General features: G+C 43.0%; 2 protein-coding genes across 2 annotated transcripts in view; both read left to right on the top strand.

Annotated features, from left to right (window-relative positions):
• maml3 (mastermind-like transcriptional coactivator 3) overlaps positions 1 to 2,673 on the top strand; it is a 117,310-nt gene extending 114,637 nt beyond the window's left edge. Inside the window, exon 6 of the mRNA XM_072384206.1 lies at positions 436 to 2,673. Coding sequence (XP_072240307.1) covers positions 436 to 1,505 — 1,070 coding nt within the window. The 3' untranslated portion in view covers positions 1,506 to 2,673. The remainder of the gene's footprint in view (positions 1 to 435) is intronic.
• A 13,622-nt stretch (positions 2,674 to 16,295) lies between these two features.
• The window catches only part of naa15b (N-alpha-acetyltransferase 15, NatA auxiliary subunit b), a 13,015-nt gene continuing 5,357 nt past the window's right edge, over positions 16,296 to 23,953 (top strand). The window contains exons 1-6 of the mRNA XM_072384201.1: positions 16,296 to 16,484; positions 21,343 to 21,427; positions 21,512 to 21,616; positions 22,361 to 22,518; positions 23,028 to 23,162; positions 23,524 to 23,677. Coding sequence (XP_072240302.1) covers positions 16,431 to 16,484; positions 21,343 to 21,427; positions 21,512 to 21,616; positions 22,361 to 22,518; positions 23,028 to 23,162; positions 23,524 to 23,677 — 691 coding nt within the window. The 5' untranslated portion in view covers positions 16,296 to 16,430. The remainder of the gene's footprint in view (positions 16,485 to 21,342; positions 21,428 to 21,511; positions 21,617 to 22,360; positions 22,519 to 23,027; positions 23,163 to 23,523; positions 23,678 to 23,953) is intronic.

Raw genomic sequence — 23,953 nt, 5'->3', positions numbered from 1 at the left:
GGGCCTGGAGTGAGTGATCCGCTTAATTTTCACTCCTCTGTTACATTTCCAGTCTGAGCTGTGAGGTGAGGGATTAGTGGAATGATGTCAGAAGTGGGTTTATTACAGGATTTAGAGCCATTTCCATGCTTGCAGACCTCCTCAGCTCTGCTATTTCCCGGCGTCTTAACAGGACAAAGTGTGGAAATGAGATGTTGGCGCTTGAGTGTGTTCAAATGATTTTGGTGTGGTGAACCAAATTGGATTGGAAACCTTCATTTCTGGAGTAAATGGTTTGTCTGAGAATATAAATCTGTGCCTCATCATGAATTAAGTTATTAGATCTGTTCTGTGTGCTTTTCTGTTACTTAGGTGCGAGTACCTTCTTGATGATTCCTCTCTTCAGATGGCTCTTATTCTTTTCTTGTTTTAACTCTTATCAATTTCTATTCTTAGGTCCTCCCCAGAGCATTCGGACCACACGTCTCCTACAGCAGCAGCAGCAGCACAGCCAGCAGCAAATGGTCCAGATATGTTCTGTTCAGGGCCAGGGAGGCTCTGTGGGACCCCAAACCGACATGGGACTACCCTATGGCACCCAGGGGACCAACCAGGGTTCCTTGTATGGGCTCAACCCCTCCATGAGCCAAATGATCCACCAGCAGCAGCACCAGAGCCAAAGCGTCCAAGCCTCCATGGGTCTTCCACCACAGCACAACCCTGCTGGAGGGCCACCCCGGCAGGCAGGTGCAGGTCCTGGGGTTGGAGGTATGCCTGGAGGCCCTGGGGGTGGTGGAGCTGGAGGGTATGGAGGACAAGGGATGTTAATGAACTCCATGACCCAGCAGCCCCTCAAAGGCCCACCCAATGCCAAAGCCCAAGCTCAGAGACTGCAAAGCATGCTGGGAGCTGGAGGAGGAGGTGGGGGGATGGCAGCTGGTGGCTGGTCGCAGCAGCAAGGACAGAGTCTGCAGGCCATGGGGGGAGGAGTCGGAAGGACTACAGGAGGAGGGGGAGGAGACATGGTGGGGTTCAGCTCTGCCCAGGGCTACGGGATGCAGCCGAGTCAACCCCCGCGCATGGCCAAGCAACACTTTCCAGGACAGGCAATAAGCCAGGGCATGGACCCCAGGGTGGGCAACCCAGCTGCGGGTATGGGCGGCCCCATGATGGGCCCACACATGGGTGGTCAGCCCAGGACCAACCAGCCTCGCCCCATGGTCATGAACCAGGGCATGAACCAGGGGGTGATGGGCCAGGGGATGTCTGCAATGGGGGGTTTTGGGCCGGGTCCTGGAGGGCCAGGAATCGGGGCAGGTGGAGGAGGAGGTGGGCCTTATGGACCAGGAGGAGTCGGGGTTGGAGGTCAGCCGCAGGGCTACCAGAGGACAGCCAATCAGGACATGTCATCCTATGGATATGGGGGCGGGCCCTCAGGCGGGGGCGCCTTTGGTTTGGGCGATGGCTCAGGGGCAGAGCTGGACACGAACGATGGTTGGATGGAGGAATTTTTCCCAAGCCAATAGCCGATGGGGAACGTTTTTACAGAAGGAACTAAACATTGCGGTGGGACAGATGTGAAATCCTGAGAAAGTAACACAAAAAAGGATAAGGAGACGTGGACTGGCATGTTTTTATTTTGTAAAACACGAGAAAGGTTACAGATGAGTTCTTGTGTTCTGTTTTGTGCGTGTGTATGTATGTCTGTGTGTGTTTGAGATGGAAAGAGCTCTCACTTGTCTTGTTCATATTAATGAAAAACCAATATAGAGATTAAGAGGTGTGTTTCATTAGTTTCACTTTTTTCTCCACAAGATGAATTTTCCTCATGTTCCGGTGTTAGAAAGCGAGCCTCGTTTACACCGCAGCGCTTTGAGCCCGAACTTCAGCAGGGGCTGATTGAAAACTGCAGACTGATGAAGGGGAGGGAAGACTTGTCCTCAAGACAGCAATTTATTTGTGTTTGTGTGTTTGTGCCACCCAGCTCAGCATTTCAGATCTCTCAACTATGTGAGGAGCTGAAGGGAGTAGAAAGCACCCTCAATGCTCCCATTTCCTGTCTTAGATTTATGCCTCTCTTATATATGAATTCACACATGCACACAAATGCGTTACCCTCACACATACCCTCTCAGAGTCTCCCGCCTTTCCCATCCTCCCTCTGGAGCCTCATTCGTTGCTCTCTTTCTCTGTTTTAAATTGTGCAACATCACAACAGAACAAATGATGTGCAACACAAGCGAACTCTGCCCTCTGGTACTTCTGCTAGGCGACCGACCTGAGGGCGGGGGCGTTTACTGCATTATGTCGCTCCGGCTGATTGGTGTGCACGTACAGAGAGACAAAGGGAGTAAAAAGCAGAAAGATGGAGGGAGAATAGGCAGCTAAAGCAAGCGCTTGGACTCAAAAGGCGTACACACAAAAAAATAAACAGACAAAGAAAGCATCAACCGGGGAGGATGTGTGTGAGGCAGCTAGCAGAGCTAATATTACATAAAACCCTCTGTCTGTCTGACACAAGCCACATCACAAGCTTCATGCTGACACGAAGCAGAGCGTTCGCTGGGCACTGAATGTATTCAAGCACCACAAGTGACTTCTTCTTCTTTTTAAGGCAGAGAAATTGAAAGCCCAACTGTCTGTGTTTTATCTCTAACGGTAATGCTGGTTCTGTCTTTGTCGGTGAAAAGAGGGGGAAAAGAACTTCAATGAAAACGTGTTTGCCCTCCTTCCCTTCCATTGTGACGCAGCAGGTCGTCAGCCGCCGTATCCCCTGCTTTCCACCGCGGCTTCTCCTCTACCGCAGCTTGCCCCAAACTACATCCGTGCTTTACTGTAACACTACTGTGAAGAAAGACAAGTTGCCCCCCCCCCACCCACCCTTCTAGTGCTTTACTAGAGAAATTAACCACTTGCTAAGCCTCAAGTTTGTAGAGAAACTTCCGACGGCTGATTTGGCTTAAAGTGTGACGCCAAAAACAATCAGTGCTTCCACTGAAGTCGGCGTCTCCCCGGTATGAAACTGTAGGCTTAAGGCATTATGGCTTTTATTCATCATCAACAAGCTGTCCACTCTTTTGCCCCCATGTTTTAGTAATTAATGTGTCAAATAGGTTTTAATACAGTAGTTCTTGTTGACATCTTGCATCTCTAACTGTTTTGTGACCTTGGGTAAAAGATGAATGACAGAGTGTCTGTATTACTTTGTATTTAGCTCATCAGAGTGAAAGTTTCAGGATGACGATGTAATCAACAAAACCAAAAAGCCTTCTCTATCAAACTTGCTCCTCGTCATCATCTGTTCTCATGGTTGTCGGTGTTGTATAATCCAACCCTTTAAATAGAAGTTCTAACCACCGCGCCCGTCGTCCTGGAGGCTTCACTGCATTTGGCAGCATCTGCTAAAGAGGCTCAGCGTTTTGTTTTTGGGTTTTTTCTGTCATGTTTTGGGAGCAGACGTCCTCCGTCTCACTGTGTGGAGTCTGAACATCGAGGGCAGGCTGGTGTGGGGTTGTAGCTCTCCCCTGTTTTTATCAGGGGCAGGTTGTCAAATCATTTAAACCCCTCCATCACCGGATAAACTCTCAGATTGTTGAGTCTGATCTCCTCCGTTCATGCTTCCAGAACTTTAATACGAGTCTCGCATTTAAATTCAGAGTGTTGGACCAGTGAAATGGAGGAAATGGAGGAGCCGCCACCTGAGGGCTTAGCGCCCCAAAGTGGAGGCGAGAAGGTAAAGAAAAACCTCTGTTTCCGTCTTTTTAAAAGTTTGAGATCCGGTTTGAAATCGTTTCAGACAGAGAAAGAAAGCTTCCTCCAAATATCACGTACCGGGACCAAGTTTGTAGACAACACTTTAACAAAAACTGTCGTTATTGATGTTCTCTGTTTTATTTTATTATTTTTTTTAACTGGTGCTGACATATATGTGATTATGAGAAAAAGTATATAAAAGATAATGGCTATTTGTAAATATGCTTTTACAGGTTTAAATACATCAGATAATACAGTCTCTACTCTGTAAAGAATTTACTGTTTGTTGGAAAATAGAGAAGTATTTTTATTTGGAAGTTTTTTTGTTTTCACTTTTAACCCATCTGAGCTATGCCATTGCACTTCAGACAATGTCTTACTACTAATTTGTATCGTAAACCTCCTCTCTGTTTTCGGGATTTTATTTTATTTTTTTCCTAGTTTGAGATTAGACTCAGTTCTTAAGCAGTGCTTATTTCTTTTTATTCTGTACAGAATACTGAAATGTTAACAAAAGAGAATTACAAAAGACTTTTTTGTTTGTTTTTCAAAAAGATACAATAAAGAGAGAATGTTCTCGCTGATCATATTAAATGAAAGTTTCTGTCCTTCACTGCGTCGTTAACTTCTCGCCTGGTGAGCTGGAGATTAAACCAGAGTGTAAGTAAAACTTCTCTTGCACAATTACACACTTCTTCTTCTTCTTCTTTCGGCCGCTCCCTTTTATCAGGGGTCACCACAGGGAGTCGATCTCATTGATTTGGCAACGCGTTTTACGCTGGATGCCCTTCCTGACGCAGCCCTCACCCTATGTAGTGGTAAGATTGCCACCTTTCATGCGGGTGACTTTGGGTTCAAATCACCTGCATGAAAGGTACTACCTCCAGTAGGGGTCCTTAGGCAAGACCCCCTTTTGCTACCAGTGTAAGTCGCTTTGGATGAAAGCGTCTGCATAAACATTTTATCTGGTCACTAGAAACACACCTAGGTCACACCTAGGGACAGTTTTGTGTCATCAATTAACCTAACGTGCATGTTTTTGGGGGGTGGGAGGAAGCCAGAGTACCCAGAGAGAACCCAGAGAACATGCAAGCTCAACACAGAAAGGCCCCAGATGGGAATGGAACCTGGAACCCTCTGGTGCGAACCACCACACTACCGTGAACGAATAAAACGAATAAAACTGGAAGGCTTTCAATGCACCATTTCATGAGTACTTCATCCACAGTGCATTAAACAAACGGTAAAGCCTAAAACTACACGAAATCAACTCAAAGTTCCTGGATGAACCTGCTCAAGGTTTGTTTTGTTTTGTTGTTTTTTTTTAATCTACCTGCCAGGTAGATTGTTTCAAACATCTCGGAGGACTCGGTCCAGTGGATTCGGGTTTCCGTGCTCCTGAGATCAGAGCTCATTGAAACCCATACGTCTGCTTCAAATATGTATAAAAATTGGAAAGGATAAAGAAAAGTTACCATGAATAAATCATTGAAAAAGTATAAAATTTTAAAATCTAATAGATAGAAGAAGCCCAATAAGAGATAAATGCGATATGGCCCTTTTTTCCAGAAGCCGTTTGGATGCTTTGTAAGGCTGAAATAAGAGAGATTGAAAGTAAAGAAGCTCATTCAATCCTTAAGAGAAGAGATGGAAAATTTAAAGCAAACTATTGTAGAGGTATATTCTCGCAGTGTATTTTGTGTCAGCAACGAAACCCAGAATTTAAGCTGCTCAACAGTTCAGGACCCACTTTGTTGTGGTTTTGCTTTCTTTATGCACCACTTAATTTCATTCCATGGCAGGTCAGTTTAGCACCATGCTGTGGTAACGATGCAGAGCCCTCCCTGGAAAACAGATTTTCTGGATACGTTGTTCTAAAACCTGTGTTTATCATTCGTGTTTAATCGTGCCTACGCAGATGCTTAAGTTCCCCATGCCTTGTGCACTGATGTACAGCCATATTGTCACAGTTGCTGGCTTTTAAACTGTTTAAGCCAGATGGTTCCCTCCTTTCTTTTTAGCCTGAGGATGCTCAGTCACTCTTAAACAGCTCTGGGTTTGAAACAGCATTTCTGGGGCTTGTATGCATTTGTTTTATTAAAAATGTCCTAGTTGTTGTTTAATTGTATTTGTGGACTCTGTGATGTACCGTTCACTGTCAATGGTTTCCAGAAGCATTCCTGAGCCCATGTGGTCATTTGTTATCATATTTCAGCTAATGTCAGAGAGATTTCTCTGGATTCTCTGAAACCTTTACAATGTTGTGTTGAGAGGCAACAGTTTCCCCGTCTTTTACAAAGTCATGAATTCCTCCCAATCTTTACCTCCGAACAACCACATTTAGATGCTATTTTTACACATAAATCGAACAACATAAATCTCCAGACCCAAAGGACTCTGACTTCTTGCCTACACCTAAGGACTCTGACTTCTTGCCTACACCTAAGGACTCTGACTTCTTGCCTAAACCTAGGGTCTCTGACTTCTTGCATAAACTAAAGAATCCGGACTTCATAACTCTGACTTCTTGCATAAAATAAGGACTCTGACTTCTTGCCTACACCTAAGGACTCTGACTTCTTGCCTAAACCTAAGGATCCGGACTTCATAACTCTGACTTCTTGCCTAACCCTAAGACCTCGCTCTTAATGCCTCCTCTTAAGGCTCACTCTTTCATTTTGACCCCCTTTAAAGGCTTGACTTGTTTGGTTGCAACCCTGACAGCTCATTTTCTCCTTTTTAACACCTCTGACACTCTATTGGCTATGGGACACACCCCGAGTCTAGTGATAATGACCGAAACACCCCGTGATCCTGAGGTCCACTACTGATGATACCCCCAAATTCAACACACTCACTGGGGCTACATGGCACTGTAAAGAATTGGATTAATGGCTAAATTACAATAACACCTTGGTTTGCAGTCGGATTAAAACCCCAAGATAACTCGACTGATAGTCACATTAAACGTGCCTGTAGACAGTGAAGCACTTGGTGAATTGGACTTTGCGTTCTGCTCATGCTCAAGATTTTTTTCCCCAGGGTCGTGACCCGGAAGTCGAAGGAGACGATATTAAAGTTGTTGTCGCCGCTGTCGGAAAGAAACAAACAAATTAAATGTAGAGGGACGTAGCTTCATCTCGCTCTGCGTTCTCCATCTTTCTGAATGCCTGAGTTTGTTGCTGTTGGTGGTGAAGACGTCAACAGGAAGTGGCTCTATTAGCGATAGCTGAAATGGGGACAGCGCCACCTATCGTACCGGGGTATGACATGCTTTGTGCCAGTGATTCCATTCATTCACAGTCATGTATACTTGGATAATTGCTCTTGCTCAGATAAGGAGCATAATCCAACTATAGCTATAATCTGATTAATCTCATCATGTAGACCCATTTAACCCTTTGGTTACAGGTAAGATTATTCAGTTGGTGGGTCTAGGTTCAGCAGCATTTTGTGCCCAAAATATGAGGTAATCTGACAACCTGAATAAAAGGAAGATTTAGTCTCTTTTTTTGTTCACAGTTATTGCTCTGTTATGTATGTAGGGATGTATAATAGTAGAATAATTCAACAGTTTGAATAAAAAATTATTTATTGTTAGTGCACCGTAATAAAGAAGATACATACATGCATACAAACCCATTCACACACGTCCCTCTTCTTTCCATTACATTAAAAATCCAGTAATTAAAAGCAGAATAGTTATAGCATCAATAAATATGTAATATGCTAAAAACTGCACATAAGGTTATATAAAGTGGTTAACGGTTATTGCCCATTCAGGCTTCCATAATCATACTGTGGTAAGCACAAGTGACATTAATACTTACTCTGTTAGCAGATGAAGTTCTGATGGAGACACAATCATGTAGCACCTAAAACCAGACTGACTAACTGCAGCTGTAATGATTCGTCTAACAGACCTGATTTGCATAATTAGACTTGCATATGCTAAAGAGCAGAGCCTTAATTCTGTCTGGCAGTAATGGAGACAATGAATCACCAGCTCCCTGCTGGTGTCAACAGACAGACAGACGGACAGAGGCCACACACAGGGCCGGGACCTCTCCGCTCAATTCCTCTTCCACACAGGCCACCTCCTCGTCATCCTCCACCAGCCCCGCCTCTTTTCTTCATCCTCTCTCATCATCGCAGCCTCCTTCCTCTACCTCTTCTCATATTTCTGCTACATCTCTCCTTTCTCCTCTCCCCAGCTGCCTTGTTTTTCTTCCTCTCTCCGTCCCCCACCCACCATCACCACACACACACATTCGTATCCAACACACTCCTGCTCTCCCATTTGACATTGATAAATGGAGACTTACGGAAATGACAGCATCATTACTCATGCTCAGTAGCGACACCACCTAGGACAGAAAAAAAGGGAGTAAGAGTGAGGATGAAGGACAGGAAGGGAGGAAGATGGGAGGTGGAACAGGAAGGAACCAGTTGGAGGTGTTTGCTACGATCCTGAGTGCGTATCTTAACATCTTCGGAGAGCTCGACGTTGAGGTGTTCATTACTTCTGTGAAAAATCAGAACAACTGTTGACAGCAGCTGCAACGCAGAAGCTTCAGAGTCATTAGTTTTAAACACAAATCACAATTAAAACAGGAGAATAAAGATTATCTTTATCTCTAGATCTGCCACTCCTTTCAGTTAATCATTTCTTACATAAATGTCAACATTAATGGCCTCTCACATAGTCTTAGAGAATACGTCATTATAATTACTGAATAAACCAGCAAACCTGTCAGCAAATGTCTTATATTATATCAGATTCAGAGTAGAATATCAATGCCATTGATTACCATTTATAGTCAAACCTAAAATAATCGATTTCCGTATGATTTCCATGTTTTGATCTAATATTAATAAGATTTAATTTGAGAAGAGTTTCCCATCCCTGCGGTCTTCCATTTGTAGACTGTAGACAGGATTTGGATCAGGAGTCGGGCCGGGCTACTACAGAATGTTCTTATCGTTCATGTTATACCGTTTCTTGACCACTTGATTTATATTTTCCAGATTGTTGTCTTGTTGAAAGCTTCGATGCTGCCCAGAGTTAGGTTTTTCTGTTGATTTCCTGATGATTTCTACAACTTTTGCGTGTAAAATTTAAGTCAAAACAGAATCCAATCATATGCAAACCTTCATAAACCAATATTTTAGTCACAATAGAACATAGAAAAGATATCAGATGTTGAAAGTGAGACTTTATAACATTTCACGACTCAGGAGACCAGTTGCTGGTTCTTTGAGAGAGGAATGTTGTCTCATCCTGGGTCTTCTTTGTTGTATTTAGTGTTTCTTGATGCTCCAGATGCTTTCAGGTGGTGAAATGTCTGGACTGCAGGCAGGTCAGCCAAGCACCTCTTCTACTACGGAGCCATGCTGTTGGAATAGATGCAGTGTGTGGTTCTACATTGTCTTGCATACGTTGCTCTGAAACCTGTATATATCTTTCAGTATTGAAGGAAGCTGTCCAGATGTGCAAGTTTCCAGTTTCAAGCGCTGATAAAACACAAAACAGGCTTTTGAACTGACCTCTAATAACAAGCTGGATGGTTCCTCTCCTCTTTAGTCTGGAGCAAGCAGCAGTTTTCCACCCTCCAATCAGTCCATTTTAAATGAGCTTTGGTCCAAATAAGACAGCATGTGGCCTCTTCTTTGCCTTCTTTGCAGCTTTAACCTGCATATGTGGACGTTTCGGTGAGCTGTGTTCACAGACAATGACTTCTGGAAGGGTTTCTGAGCCCATGCACGTCATTTCAAACATAAATTATTCATAAATTGCTCCACAAATTGTAGATGCAGTTGTTTGCAGAGTGCTGAACCTCTGCCCATCTTTGCTTCTGAGAGACTCTGCCTCTCTTATGTACTTTTTGAATATTCAATCATGTTACTGCTGCCAGTTAACCTGATTCATTGTGATGTGTCTCTTTTTTGTCCCTGTTCCAACTTTCTTTGTGTTTGTTTGTCAGGATATTTCCTCATTATGTCTTTTTCCTTCTTGTCCCTGTCTGTCTGGGCTTCTTCTCACTTACCTGCGCCTCATCTTCTCTCCGATAGCTCATATGTTCCAGTCTGCCCTCCCTCCCTCGCCACTTTGTCAGTTTACTTATGCAGTACACAGCTGGCCTCCATGTTTGTGACTCAGATCGTTTATACTGAATCTTGAAGTAACCTGTTACTTTCTTGCTTGACCCGCTCCAACGCTCATACTTTCCTGGATGATTCAGAGCCTGTTCACTTACCGCCGCCGCCTCACCTGTCTGAGAGAATCTGACCCACTCATCACCACTCAGTATTCATCCAGTATCTGTAGTTATTTAACTCAGCTTTTCCATGAAGACACCAGACCACCTTGTGACTTTCCATCCATCACTTACCTTTCCATTCACCTGCAGGTTCTGCTGCTCTGGACTTGAATATCCATCATCCTGGAGTCTTCTTCCTGAATCCCCAGAGACATCTTCTGTCTGCATTAGCTGTTCGATCAAAAATGAATCCGTTAGATTTCCATCAGTCCATCCTCTTCTCAGACGACTTAATGCTGTTGCCACCATCTGATTCAAGATGAGCTGATGTTTTTCACGTGATAGATAAAATGTCTCCCTTTCAGAATTTCATATGTTTTCTGCAAAACATCCAAACTGTTTTGGCATTGGGTTTGTAATATATTAACTAAAATGAAGGCTATGGGCTGATTGTGTTTAGTGAAACAAGAAGGAGTTCACAAGAGGAACGAGATCTGAAGCCGATTTTCATGCAATCTATCCAGTTATAACCAACAAAAACCAAGAAAAACAGCAGATTGTCAGCGTGTGAGGACTTAACTCTCCCAGCACCAGATTTCCTTGTAATCCCTCCAGTAGTTAAGTGTAGACCTGCTGGAGAACCAAGGAGCTATAAATGTTGCTGTAAAGCAAGATGCACATAAAAAGAGTGACAGTGGTTCTTTTAAGAAATGTTTACACACAGATGTCTTCCTCGATCCCCTACAAATCGTCGGGAAAGCAGACTTAATGACAGCTTGCTTCCTTCTGTAGCCACATGCTAACAGGCACACACCTCAGGCGCTGTCATGGGCCCTAATCAGAGCAACAAATGATGTGTCACAAAGAAAAGATGCTTTAAAAGAATCTCCACCTCTTGGAGAGTAATAATAAGGTGAAAAAATGTAGCTGCAGAAATGTGGAGTGGAGAGACATATGGAGAGGAGCCAGGCAACAGAGGACGGGGTGGTGTGGAGTGAAAGAAAAAAGTGTGTGTGTGTGTGTGTGTGTGTGTGGTGTCAACTTGATAAATGTGGTGCAGAAGCCATTGTGGTGGTGGAGGAGTAGGAGGCCACCAGATAACAGCAGAGCAGTAGAGCAAGGACTAAGCTGTGTCACTCTCTCTCTCACACACACACACACACACATTTATTTAATTACCTTTGAATGACTTTATCCTCTGTTTCACCGGGTTGTGATGTGTGTGCTGTCCCAGCTTGTTCAAAATGCACATATGTATGCTCTGTAAACACAGGCTAAGTTTATCACATGCTTGGAGGAATTAAAGTATTACAGAAGTAGCTGTCTTGTTGGCAAATGAGCTACAAATTGTCTGATTGTGAGCAGTGATACGGTTTCACCGCTTTTGTGTCGGGATGGTGCCCTCTGCTGGCCGGAACATTAACATTCTTCAGCCAATTTGACACCAAAACGGCGTTTTCCAGCGTAAATGAGATGTTTCACACGTCATTTCACAGCTGGTATGTGTAGTTTGGTGTTAATATCCTGGCCTACGTGGCCCAAATCTTTTTTTTTAATCCTTGATGTCATCAGAAGATCTTCTAGCTGTGGCCAGATTTAGATCCAAGTCTGGTAAGATCACTTTTAATCACTGTGATCCTGCTTTCTGGAGCGGTTTCCTCGTAATTAAATGTATGATGTCTTTTTTTATTTTGTGGTGCTTTGTTTTAATGCATATTGTGCATGTGCTCTGTCAATTTCTTTTAATCTTGTCTTTTTCAACCTGTTTTCACATGTTCGTGCCTACATTTCTGTATTTTATCTTTCAGAGTATGCACATTGAGTTACAAATGTGGGATAAAATGAAAATTCCCATTGAAATTGCCAAAACAGGTGAAGGAAAAATTAAACCTAAACATCAATAATGGACGGATAGTTCTGCATCTCATGAAGATTTAGGTTAAGTATTATTTGTATAGTTTAGCAGCAAGAAGTGATTTAAATTAAATTCTAAAATACACCGAGCCAATATGAGTGAATTGAGCCTGTGAGGGCAATAAATGGCTTCAAAAACAGGCATGTGGCATATGGGAATATGGGAATGTCCACCGGTTACATATTGCTCAAATATTAATTGCCCACACAGGTGATGCTCAGGTATGTGGAAGCCCAAAATGGTCGTCTTATCTTGGTTTTATATATTTAATTTATGGCCATACTCAGACCTTCCCTTAGTTGGTCTTAGTAGGACCACTAATGGGTATTTTGTAACCAAAGGGCAACATAAGTGGGGCTAATTTTGGTTTAACAAATGACCGAAGAAACACATCTGGGGCGCATCCAGCACTCTAACAAACTGACATGGGTAAACCCAAATGGGAAATTAAGGTTTTCATTTACGGCACCTATTTTACAGGTTATTTATAACTCACAAAGGTGCCCACTTACAAATGTTGGCAAGACAGCTGTTTGAGAACGAGGCACAAACATGATAATTACAGGCAAAACAAGAAGTTTGCACCATGGCAGCTCAGCCTCGTGAGAAAATGTGTCATCGGAAATTGTTTCCACATGTACAAAATGTCGTAGTGTCACAATTACGTCACAGAAACTGGGAGATGGTTTTTCACTGTAAGCTTCAATCGTATATCTATTAAACTGTAACCCTAGCCATGTATTTCTTCATGCCTAACCCCAAACAACCGTGTCTGGCAGCAAAGTCGAAAAGGGACGTTTTTTAAACAATATTAGTTCGGATGGAACTCGAATCTTGAATAAAAGTGATGTAACGCCACCATTCACTCCCTCCCAAGAGTTAAACATGTTATAGTTATGCAATGTGTGACAGTTTCATGTTATGGAAAAGGTGAAAATTGAGTCATTTTCAGTTCTTGAGCATACATGACAGTTTCACACAATGCAAAACATAACCATGTAATGATTCTGGAGCCAAAAAAGTGTAGAAATTGTGCAGTTTTTAAAGCAGTGCCATGAAACCGCTACATTCCACTTAAAGGTTTTGTAGTTTTTACACATTCTGGTGCCAGACACAATCTTTTCTTTAAGCTGTTGTCTTGGATGTCTTGTTTTGAACTTTAACTTGCTGGCTATGTAAAAACTGTTTGCAGCTAAATGCAGAAAAAACAGAAGCTCTACTGTTGCCCCTGACATTGAGAAACACCTTGGAAGACTTTGCATAATTAGACTTGGAAGACTTCTGTCTAAGACTGACCCGGAGATGATTATTCATGCTTTTATTTAATCTCATTTAGACCGTTGTAACAGCCTTTTTACCTGTTTAAATAAGGAGGAGCTTGGCCGTCTTCAGGCAGTTCAGAACGCTGCTGCTCAGCTTTTAACCAACAACAAAGATGCTCCTGTCTTGGCCTCTTTGCACTGCATACCGGTGTGTTTTGAAATCTTAGCTCTCACATTTAGAGCCATATCCGGTGAGGATCCGGCATACATTGCTGATCTTATAGATATCCACATCCCTTCTGGCAGTCTGAGGTCAGCTGGTCAAAGACTGTTCGTGGTTCCATGGACCCATTTTAAGTCTCGAGGGGACGGGGCTTTTAAAGCTGTGGCGCCCAGACTGTGGAACGCTTTGCCGGCGTCTTGATGCTGCCTTGATTCTGTTGAAAGTTTTAAAAAGCAGCTGAAGATCCTACTATTTAAGCAGGCTTTTAATTAGACATGCGCTTGGCTTTATGTCTGATTTGTTTTATGTTACATTTGCTGACTTATCTCTTATCTCCTGTGCTCTTATGTTTTTATATGTGTCTGCTTTCATTTTTATTTTTGACTATTGTCAAGCACTTTGTGGCTTTTAACTTGTGAAAAGTGCTGTATAAATAAACTTTACCAACTTACTTTAACTAAAAGTTGGTGTTTTTTTTGCTCTTTTCCACCAACCAGACGTCTCCATTCTCTCTTATCTTGTCACTAACTGAACCTGTAACTTATTCTTCATTAAAAAAATCTTTTTTTTATTATCATTAAAGCATTCTTGATTTTTTAAATCAGCCCAATTAAAGAGATGTCTTGTAGTAAGGAGGATTTTCTGCATATGTTCTGTCAGTCTGAGATAATTTGTTTCTCAGAGACTCAAATGACAAAAGTTTATTTTGTTGCATTGAGGAGGTAGTTTGGTTAAAAAGTACAAAACTGTGAGATGTTTATGTATTTTTGTCATGTAATCCTCACCAAACAGTGAGAGACAACAAACTGAGTTTGAATAAGTCCAAATAATTATATGGAATAAAGAAACAAACATCTTTCTCCTGAGTGTGGACTTTATGGGCATTTGTAAAAGCTTCATTTCTTTTATTTTTTCTTACTCCTCCCCATAATGAGCTTCTTCTGCTCCTGCGTTTCACAGATCAGCCTGAAAAAAACAGTCTGAAAGAAGCTAAAACTAACAACTCAAAATAATCAGCTGAAGTCATTGTACCAAAAACAATTTTTTATATCCGAGTCCCTCTCACAAGCCTTTTCTACCCACTCTTCCTCCCGTTTGAACCATTTCTTGCTGCGTAGTTCCTTCTCTTTTTCTCTTCCTGGACTCTGCTCATCATTGAGCAAGGCATATCCTTTTGAGACCGCCCCCCCATGACATCACAACTGTGCTTAATTTGTTTTTTATGGGGTTTGAAAAGAGAATTTGGCAGAATGACACGAGATATAGATGATGCTATTCTGAGTTATATCATATCATATCCCACAATGAATCATTTGATGGAAAAACCTGGTTATTTAGTAAAATCAGGTGACTTGTTTATTGGTGGGCATATGACTTGAGGAACTGAAGAAACCCCTTATTGTCCATATATGTATTTTTAAGTGGGGATGTGTGAAGTTCTTATGGATAGTCAGTGTCTTACCTGTTGTGGACAGATTTCTCTCAGTTTAGAGAATCAGAAACTTTCCTGACAGGTGAGCAAACGTTAAAAGCTATCCAGAAGAGCCATTTTTTTGCCACAAAAACCTGCGTTGCAACACGGTTGCCACTACCATGTAAAAAGCAGTGGGTTGCAACACCATGTGGCAACATGCATCACGTTACATGAACCAGTCCATGCAACTGTTTGAGGAAATCTGTGTGAATATCTATTTGCTTGAAATGCAAATAAAGTTTTGAGGCTGGAGTTGTTTTAGATGGTGATTTTTTTCTGTCTTGTGGCCCCCTTCTGAGTAGCTTTTAGCTTTAGCTCACCCAACTGGACCCCTTCTCATTATCCAAACTGAGAAAGCTCTGACTGCTGTCTACTGCAGATGAGACACTGACTACTTATGTTTATGTTTATGTATTTAGCAGACGCTTTTATCCAAAGCGACTTACAAATGAAGATATAACAAGCTATATACAAACTTATACTTCATACAAACCCACTGCAAGAAAAGTGAACTATCCCTTTATATTCAGGGGGAGACTTTTTTTAAGCCAGGCAGTGTATTTTTCTTCCAATCAGCCAGATGTTCTTGTATTCTTTTAAAGTGGTCTGAAGCTATTGTTCTGCAGGCTTTCTGAAAGTCTGAAGGAGGAGGAAGGGAAGCAGGGAGAAAAGGCTGAGCTATGCCAAATGACACAAGAAGTAGACTGAAAATCAGTGGCAACAGGTCTTATGGAGGGATGAATCCTCCCCAGAGCCCGGACCTCAACATTATTGAAGCAGTGTGGGATCATCTGACAGAGAACGGAACAAAAGGCAGCCCACATCCAAAGAAGAGCTTTGGGATGTCCTTCAAGAAGCCTGGAGAACTATTCCTGAAGACTCCTTAAAGAAATGACAGAAAGCTTGTCTCAGAGGGTTCAGGCTGTGTTGGAGAATAAAGGAGCTCAGACCAAATATTCACTTTAATGCTCCTTAGAACTGTACAAACTCTGTTTTTGCCTTATTTACATTTATATGTTTACAAAAAAGCTCTGAACTTATAATATAAATCTTTATAAGTTGTTTCGTACTTTTTGTGCTGTTTAGTTCTGTTTATAAAATGTTGTGTTTTTAAATTGTTTTTTAAATTATTGTGAATTGTTATTTTCTAATTAATCTGAAACTATTTAGCATTTTCTGTTGTGTTTTCTAAATGATGTTTTCTTGAATGTCCGGTTCTGGGTTATGTTGTTATTTTTTAAATATATTTTTGAATGTGTTGATTGTATTCTTAAGTGAAATGTTTAGTTTCCCAGCTAAGGGTCACCATAACGAACAGCTCAAGTGTACAGAGGGTATTATTAATGACATGTAATTAAAACAGCTCTTTTAACGCCATTTTGAAAGGTATCAGCGCTTCCGTCAGCATGAGGAGGAAGTGTTCAGGGAGAGAAAACGGAGCAATCGAGCAGAGCGGCTGAAACAGGCGAACCAGGGCCACCATCACTCTACTCGTCTGGACTACCCGGGCTAACTTTAGCTACATGTGCTGAGGTGTAGGGGGAAGCTGATCCTAACTGCAACCATGCCCACAGTAACTTTACCGCCGAAAGAGAACGCTCTCTTCAAGAGGATTCTGGTGAGTTGGCCGTTATTTAGCTGCACGACGAGAAGAGCCGAATTTAAAGCTCCATCGGCGGCCCCCTGACAGTTAGTGGAGCCGTTAGCTTCAGTTTGTTAGCAATATGGCATCATTGAATGGGTTAGCTAGCCCGGCCTTATACGCGCTGTCACTGCAAAGCCTAATTGGTTGATCGTAAACGTGTTTGTATAATAGAAAGTGCCGTGATGGTAATAAAAACACAACGAAAACAGAAAACACAGAGGCGTGTGTTTTAATAGTCAGAGTTGACAAGTAGTTTGCGACAGGCCGCACCGCTTGTCACACAACAAACGGCAAGTTATCGCGAGCCCCCATGGAAGCTAACGCGCTAGCTAAGTAACCGCCGTGTGCGCTGATGAGTTAGCTTGCACTTTTCAAACTTCACGCTACTTTTGTAAATGTTGCGGCGTTTGTTTACTTCTTAGCGGAATGCAAAGCGTGTGTTTGGACCGGAGTTTTTGCTTTGTGTCAGGCGGAGGCTATGCGAACGCTTTCTGGACATTTCATGTTTCTTAATCGGCTAACTAAAGCTAACCTAGTTAGCTTGGTAAATGTCAGTTTCGTCAGTGTGTTGTCTTCCTCCACCTGCACTCGTTACAGTTATTGGTCGAGGTCGGGTCAGGTCAGGTCACTGTTTTGCTGTGCATGTATTATAAAGGGGAGAGGCAAAGGAAGGACCGGTGTGATGGTGTCAGCAAATCTGTAGCTGCCTCAGGCCTGCTGCGCTCCTGGAGCTACACGGCCATCCTTTCCTCCTCTCCATGCTTGAATCCTTCTGCAGCCTCGCAGTTAATTTGCAGTTTGCACACAGTTAAATGTAGTTCAAACGAGTCATTAAGTTTAGTCATAGTTTTAAGCATGTAACTGAGCGCTCTATTAGCTCACTTCGTCTCAGTCAAGTTGTCTCTGCCTCTGCCATGCTTAGTGGTTGTGTTTTCTTCAGCGTCATAGCTGGCACGTCTTTCAGGACACTTTCCAGGAATCGGTGTGGGCAGTGACTACTTGAGCGTCATTATCTGGTTCACATAAACTTCATTATTTTTGAAAGGCAGGGGGCTCCTCTGGGAGCTGGAGGATGTTTGTTGAACATTGGCAGAGGGCTGGCATTCAGTCCCTGTACCTCAGACAAGGAAAACAACCTGTGACCTGCACCTGATCTTGAAAAGTATTTGCTACACACCACACTGAATCATTGTTTGGTCTTAAACTGATTTTGACTGCACTGTTTTGTCCGCTGGATAAAAATTTACACTAAACTAACACTTTGACTCTACTTTTATAATACATGTTATGTTAAATTTCCTTTGGGATGCAGTGAGTTATGATGCTTCATATAAAGATCTTGGCTGTCAGATAAGCTGCACAATAATCCCCAAAGGGAAATTGTATTGCTGCAGTGTAAAAGAAACTTTACATCTACACTGGTATGGCTAAAAAGCATCACCTGTTTAGTAGGAGGGTACCGGCTGCAATTTAAGGATCATTTACTGACACAACAGTCATGCATTTAGATTTTAGATTAGCAAAAATGAAGCAATCAAAGGCACAGATGTCTCTTAAGTAAAACTAATAACTAACTAACAGTCAAATGACTGCTAAGGATTTAATTTAATTTAAATTATTAAAAGTTTCATGAATTCTAACCACCTTAAAGGGGGAATTAATAAAGGTAAAAATTGCTCTAAATGTTTCATATCGCAGTGAAACATGTTATTAACCATCCAGCCAATCGTGAACGAATAAATTTATCAAGTATCAAGAAAATGAGTGGTGTGACGTGTCCTCTGACAACTCTGATTAAATGATCTGAGACTAACTTTAAACTACTTTCAAACTACACTAATGGGGCTGAGCTCCAGAGCTCATTTTAACTGAACCAACCACGTGTGCAGAGTGTGTTTGTGGCTTCACAAACACACTCTGCACACATGAGATCATGTATGGTTGTCAACATTGTTAAACGGTACAATGTGGAAGGGAACGTAAACTGCTTAGAGGAGTGTCCTGGGATATAACTGAGGGTTTTAACTTGACGGATAATTGATTTCACTGGCGCCTGTAGCAACATGCCCACACCAAAAGGGAGCTCCTTATGTGTTTTAGTTGGAGCTCAGATTGCAGTGGAACAGTTTGAGCAGAGCACAACTATCAGTTGAAGTAGTTTAATTTACTGGGTTGTGGGAAGTTCTTGGTGTGTATCCCAAATGCAGCACAAATATTACCCAATAAAGGTGCACAATGTGCCGTTTGAGCATCTTTTGGGCAGTGTGGACATTTTCTGTAGTTGCCGCAGGGTGATTGGCTCAAACTTGTTATTATAAATCTTTCAAACTGTTTACACAAGGAAAATGATCACAACAGGTCTGATTCTATTATAAAGTTTATTGGATTTGTGGAATTTGTTTGCACCACAAAGCCACACAAATGTGTGTGGGACCACTGCGTTTCTGCTTATATTGCAACATCTTATGTCGCCCCCCTACCAATGCCCCCTTTTTTCTGACACTACAATTAAAAGATGGAGGTATGCGAGTGTCTAAAGTTGTTGCCAACTAAACTGAAATTGGATTAATGATGTAAATTCACAGCCAGCACAAAGTGAAAAGTCTCATAAATTCAAAACTTGTGACGCATACCAACAAAATTCTCCCAGGCTGCCGTCCTCCTTCCAGCACTTGTGAAAGTGGCATCGGTGCTCGGAGGAAGCTTTGAAATGTTTGAAAGGAAACAAACGCTGGCACACACGGCTCTTTGTTGTCAGCCTGGCAGTCTTGAGCCACATGCTCGGACAGATTTTCTCTGGAACTCAGGAGGCAGAGTTATTCTGGTACAGAACACGCTGGGTAAGCGCAGCTGGTGGTGTAAATGAGGCTAAATTTACATTAAATGCACAGATGCTTTCAGGATTCGTGTCCGACTTCCTAAATTTGGCATTTGTTGGGAGACGTTACTTCTCAAATGATAACGGGAGCTTCATGAAATACTAATCCGTGTTTTTAATGCACTCTCCTGGTTTGTGCTGCCTTGTGTTTTTAAACCCGCTCCCTTTCGGCTTGCGTTGGGGGAAGTCTGATTTCTTTAAATCGCACCATCTACTCCAAACCCTGCGGCTCATGTTTCATTCCATCTGTTTACAGTCGGTTTTTCAGTGAAGATGGAGCACAAATTCCATCCAGATGCTTTTATGAGCAAGTATCAGTATTTTGTGTACAAAGCAGGGGCTCATTTTTTAGTCTTTGCTCTTGTGCACCAGAATGTGCAGTATTTGTACTTATTGTTTAGTCACATTGTCCACAATGAGTCTTGTCCTTGTGTCCTCCTGCTCCACCTTACTTCTTGGGGTGTAGCCCTCCTCCAATACATTTCATAACCTGTCCTCCTTCCACCAGAGAAGCCGTTGGTGGGGCTAAAAAATGCCATCTGCCAGCTTAGCTCCTCCTCTCTGATGAAAACGCACACTGTCTCCACTGGCAGCCACTAATCAGCTTAACAACAGAGGTGGGGTGCTGTTTGTGCGACTGCTTCCCTAAATAAAACTTTGGTGCAAAGACTTTGTAATTTGCAATAGTCTTCCTGTCAGAAAAGGCTGCTCCAACATCAGCCTGGGCTCGGTTTGTTGTTGTTGTGGGGGCCTCATCATCGCTGGGATTGTGGAGGGAAGTTGCATACAGGCACTACATTATCTGACAGTGTTGTGTTTTGGGATGTCACGACTAACAGACGTCTATTGCAGTGCAAAACACAACTTTTAAATGCCGACTCAGCCAGACTTCTGTTTTTTATGTGGCTTGAGGTCCTAAAGAAAGCAACAAGTCAGCCGTCCTCTCACATGCAAAGTGCGTTTTAACGCTGCTGAGGGTGTTGTTCGTGTGTATTTACCGACGTAGTTAGTAAAAAAAAAAAATAGAAAATAAGTACCGGTAGATAAATTATAAATACAAGATGTTCACGATGGAACAGAAAAGGAAGAGAATAAACCGGTTGGATGTCTTACAGTTTATATGTCCATTACTTTGTTTTTAAGTTATTCTTTCCACTTTAAAGATCTCTTACAGTTTCCAACCACTGTTGTATGGTAGGTTGTTCACTTCCGCAACACTAGAGGAGTGTGAACCTTAAGACGATGTGCTTCTGACTCGTTTTGAGGTGCACCGACCTGTTATGCACATTTCAAGACCTCAAACTGCCTTAGTGCACCAGGGGACTGACACACCGCAGTTCACGACCTTGGTTTCCGGCCTCAAGCCGCACTGCTTTGCTTTATGGACTCTTGGCATTTTTGTGGGGTTTTAATGGCGTCTTTTTGACCTTTCATGTGCACGGCTGTACATGTGCACGGCTGTACATGTGCACGGCTGTACATGTGCACGGCTGTACATGTACAGGGCTGTACATGTGCACGGCTGTACATGTGCACGGCTGTACATGTGCAGGGCTCACACAGAGATCTGTTGTTGTGACTAAACAGTAGGGGGAGCCAAAGAGCAAAAAGAAATGGTCAAATCCTCTCGTGTTTCGTTAAACATCGGGTTTAAAATATGTGTTTTTGGTCCGCCTTATTGGACCAACATCCCTGCCAGCAAGAGTGTGAGTCTTTAATTTAGGTGTGATGAAGTAGCGGGTTGATGAGTTGGTTTTTGTTGTGATTCACACATGCTTAACCACTCCTCTCTCTAACTTTACTAAAAAGGTTCAGTCTCTTCTGTTTCGGTACAGAATGACTCGACTTGTTTCATGTAGCACCTCGTTGTGCGTACCATAGATCAAAGGGTAGCTCGTTGTGATGAAGCTGAGTGTTAATCTTCTGTCTGATTTTCTCTTTTTCCTTCAACAGCGATGTTACGAGCACAAACAATACAGAAATGGACTCAAGTTCTGCAAACAAATCCTGTCAAACCCCAAGTTTGCAGAGCATGGAGGTAAGCAGCAACAGTGTTGATGAATGGAACATGTAGCCTTTTAGTTGATGCTTCACGGTCTCCTGTATCATTTTCCTGCCGCAGAGACGCTGGCAATGAAGGGCTTGACCCTGAACTGCCTCGGGAAAAAGGAGGAGGCCTACGACTTGGTGAGAAGAGGCCTGCGCAACGACCTCAAGAGCCACGTCTGTATCCTTACGCCTGACATGGCAGCCGGGAGATGTGCTCCACTATTCTTCCACAGCAGCATCATTTGGCAGAAAGTGCATGTGCTACCTGTTATGAGGAAGAGCTCTTTTTGGCACGGGAGCATCCTCTCTTTGCAGCTCTCTGACTCTGTGCACATTTGGGTAGATAAGTGCTATCTCAGCCTAAACTCCAGCTAACATCAACACACAGTATCTCAGTTTATAGATATCCATCATTTCCTTGATCTGCTCATAAATCAAGTGTCATGTTATGAAGAGCAGAAGCTGAGCCAATGATTGTCAGTTCATTTTATTATGTTTTTGTTTGTTTAGATGTCTTATCGGTTGAAAGAAGTGGCTCAGCTTTGTTAAGTCGGACTATAAATGAAGCCTGAAGGGAACATTGTCGAAGGCTTTGGTCTCTATAAGTCTATCATTGGCTGTCAGTTTGCTCTTCAATTCAATTAGTCAATTTTTCAAGACCAAACTTATCATTGGGCATCTACATGTTTCCTTTAATTTGGAATCTGTCGTATAAATAGTACAATCTGCCTTTTTAAGGAGAACCTTCTGAGCGTCCAGTCCACAGCAGACACTGAACACAGGTCGACTCTTATGAAGTCAGATTAGTTGCCAAAGACGGTCATTGCTCTCGATTATCCTCCCACTGAAACGGTGTCGTCATGGAGACTAAAAAAGCAGAGGAGAGATGGTGCGTATGCTCTTTAACCGCCCTTTGTCCCAGGCTGGCACGTCTACGGCTTACTGCAGCGCTCGGACAAGAAGTACGACGAGGCCATCAAGTGTTACCGCAACGCTCTGAAGTGGGACAAGGACAACCTGCAGATCCTCAGAGACCTGTCCCTGCTGCAGATCCAGATGAGAGACTTGGAGGGCTACAGGGTGAGGGCCGACTGAGGAGCTCAGGATCCGTGGGTTGTTGCTGGGGGACGTAAACCAGCACGTTGTGGTGGAGTTCACCCGTTGAGAGAAGCAGATTTAAGAAATGGGTGAACTTTTAAACACGTCAAACAATAAAAGACCTCTAGTGATTTGTAGGGAAATAATTCCCACGTGTCGCCGTGCTTCGTCCAGGACTGAACTAAACAGCCGGCAGATTTACGAGTTAGAACAGCTCTCTTGGTACACAAGCTTAGGATTCAGATTTGTTGAGAGGGGAGAAATGTTAAGAAAAAAAGTCTGTTTGAAAGGATTAAAGATGCAGCTGAGAGGGAGTGGCTCTGAAGCAGAGCGTTTTAGGTGGTTCTTATTCGCTCTGAATGAGCCAGTTCGCATCAGAACAATCATTTGGCTGTTTTTGTAGTTTCTTTCCCCCCAGCAACGCATCAGATTAGCAGATAAGCCATCCAGATGTTATTTGTGAATAATAGACCTGCTTTCTGTTTCTATAGGAGACACGGTACCAGCTTCTGCAGCTGCGTCCAGCCCAGCGGGCCTCCTGGATCGGTTATGCCATCGCCTATCACCTTCTGGAAGACTATGAAATGGCAGCAAAGATCATTGAAGAGTTCAGGAAAACGCAGCAGGTTAGATCCAGAGACGGCTCAGTGTTTCTCTTACATAAAAAGTCCAGAATATGAAGCTCGTCTGACTTGATGGATCCATCTGAATGTGTCAAAATGTGAGTGTTGGTCACAGCAACAGGGCTCTTCCTCTTTGCTTCTGGCTAACTCCTGATAAGACCCGTATGTTTCCTGCCTTTGTGGCATCTGTGTAATACAATAAGCTGGAGTGATTTAGCAAATGCTCGTAAACACAAAGTCTGGTTCGGAGTTTCCTGAGCAGCACAAATCGAGTCCAGCGGCTTTGACGGTTTTAAATGATTCCAGTCCTGTGCTCAATGATACAGAAGCTCACACTCGCCTGTTCTTTGTGTGCTCTGCCCAGACGTCTCCGGACAAAGTGGACTACGAGTACAGCGAGCTGCTGCTGTACCAGAACCAGGTGCTGAGAGAAGCAGGCCTGAACAAGGAAGCCCTCGAGCATCTGTCCAACTATGAGAAGCAGATCTGTGATAAGCTGGCTGTGGAGGAGACACGAGGTGAGTCAGTTCAGTCTCCAAAGTGTCCCTCCCACTTGTGATGCAAGTGAAGGAGCTGAGGAGAGGGGCGCTCCACTCCTCAACCAGGGCCAATGCCCTGTCCTGTAACTTTGCACAAGGTGATTCAGATTGGCACCATTATGTCACGAGTTCTTCCTTTCTTCCCACGCCCGCCACCAAGCCTCAGAAAAATCAGCCGAGTACTTTTTGTGCAGCTTTGCTGGCAGACAGACGGGTGGAGACAGGTGGAGAAGCAACACATATTCCCTTTTTTTC

Source organism: Leuresthes tenuis, unplaced genomic scaffold (genome assembly GCF_036924035.1).
Source record: "Leuresthes tenuis unplaced genomic scaffold, fLeuTen1.0.hap1 SCAF_4, whole genome shotgun sequence".
NCBI lineage: Eukaryota > Metazoa > Chordata > Actinopteri > Atheriniformes > Atherinopsidae > Leuresthes > Leuresthes tenuis.
Note: the sequence above shows the minus strand (reverse complement) of the source record. Positions and strands in the feature narration are given on the sequence as shown.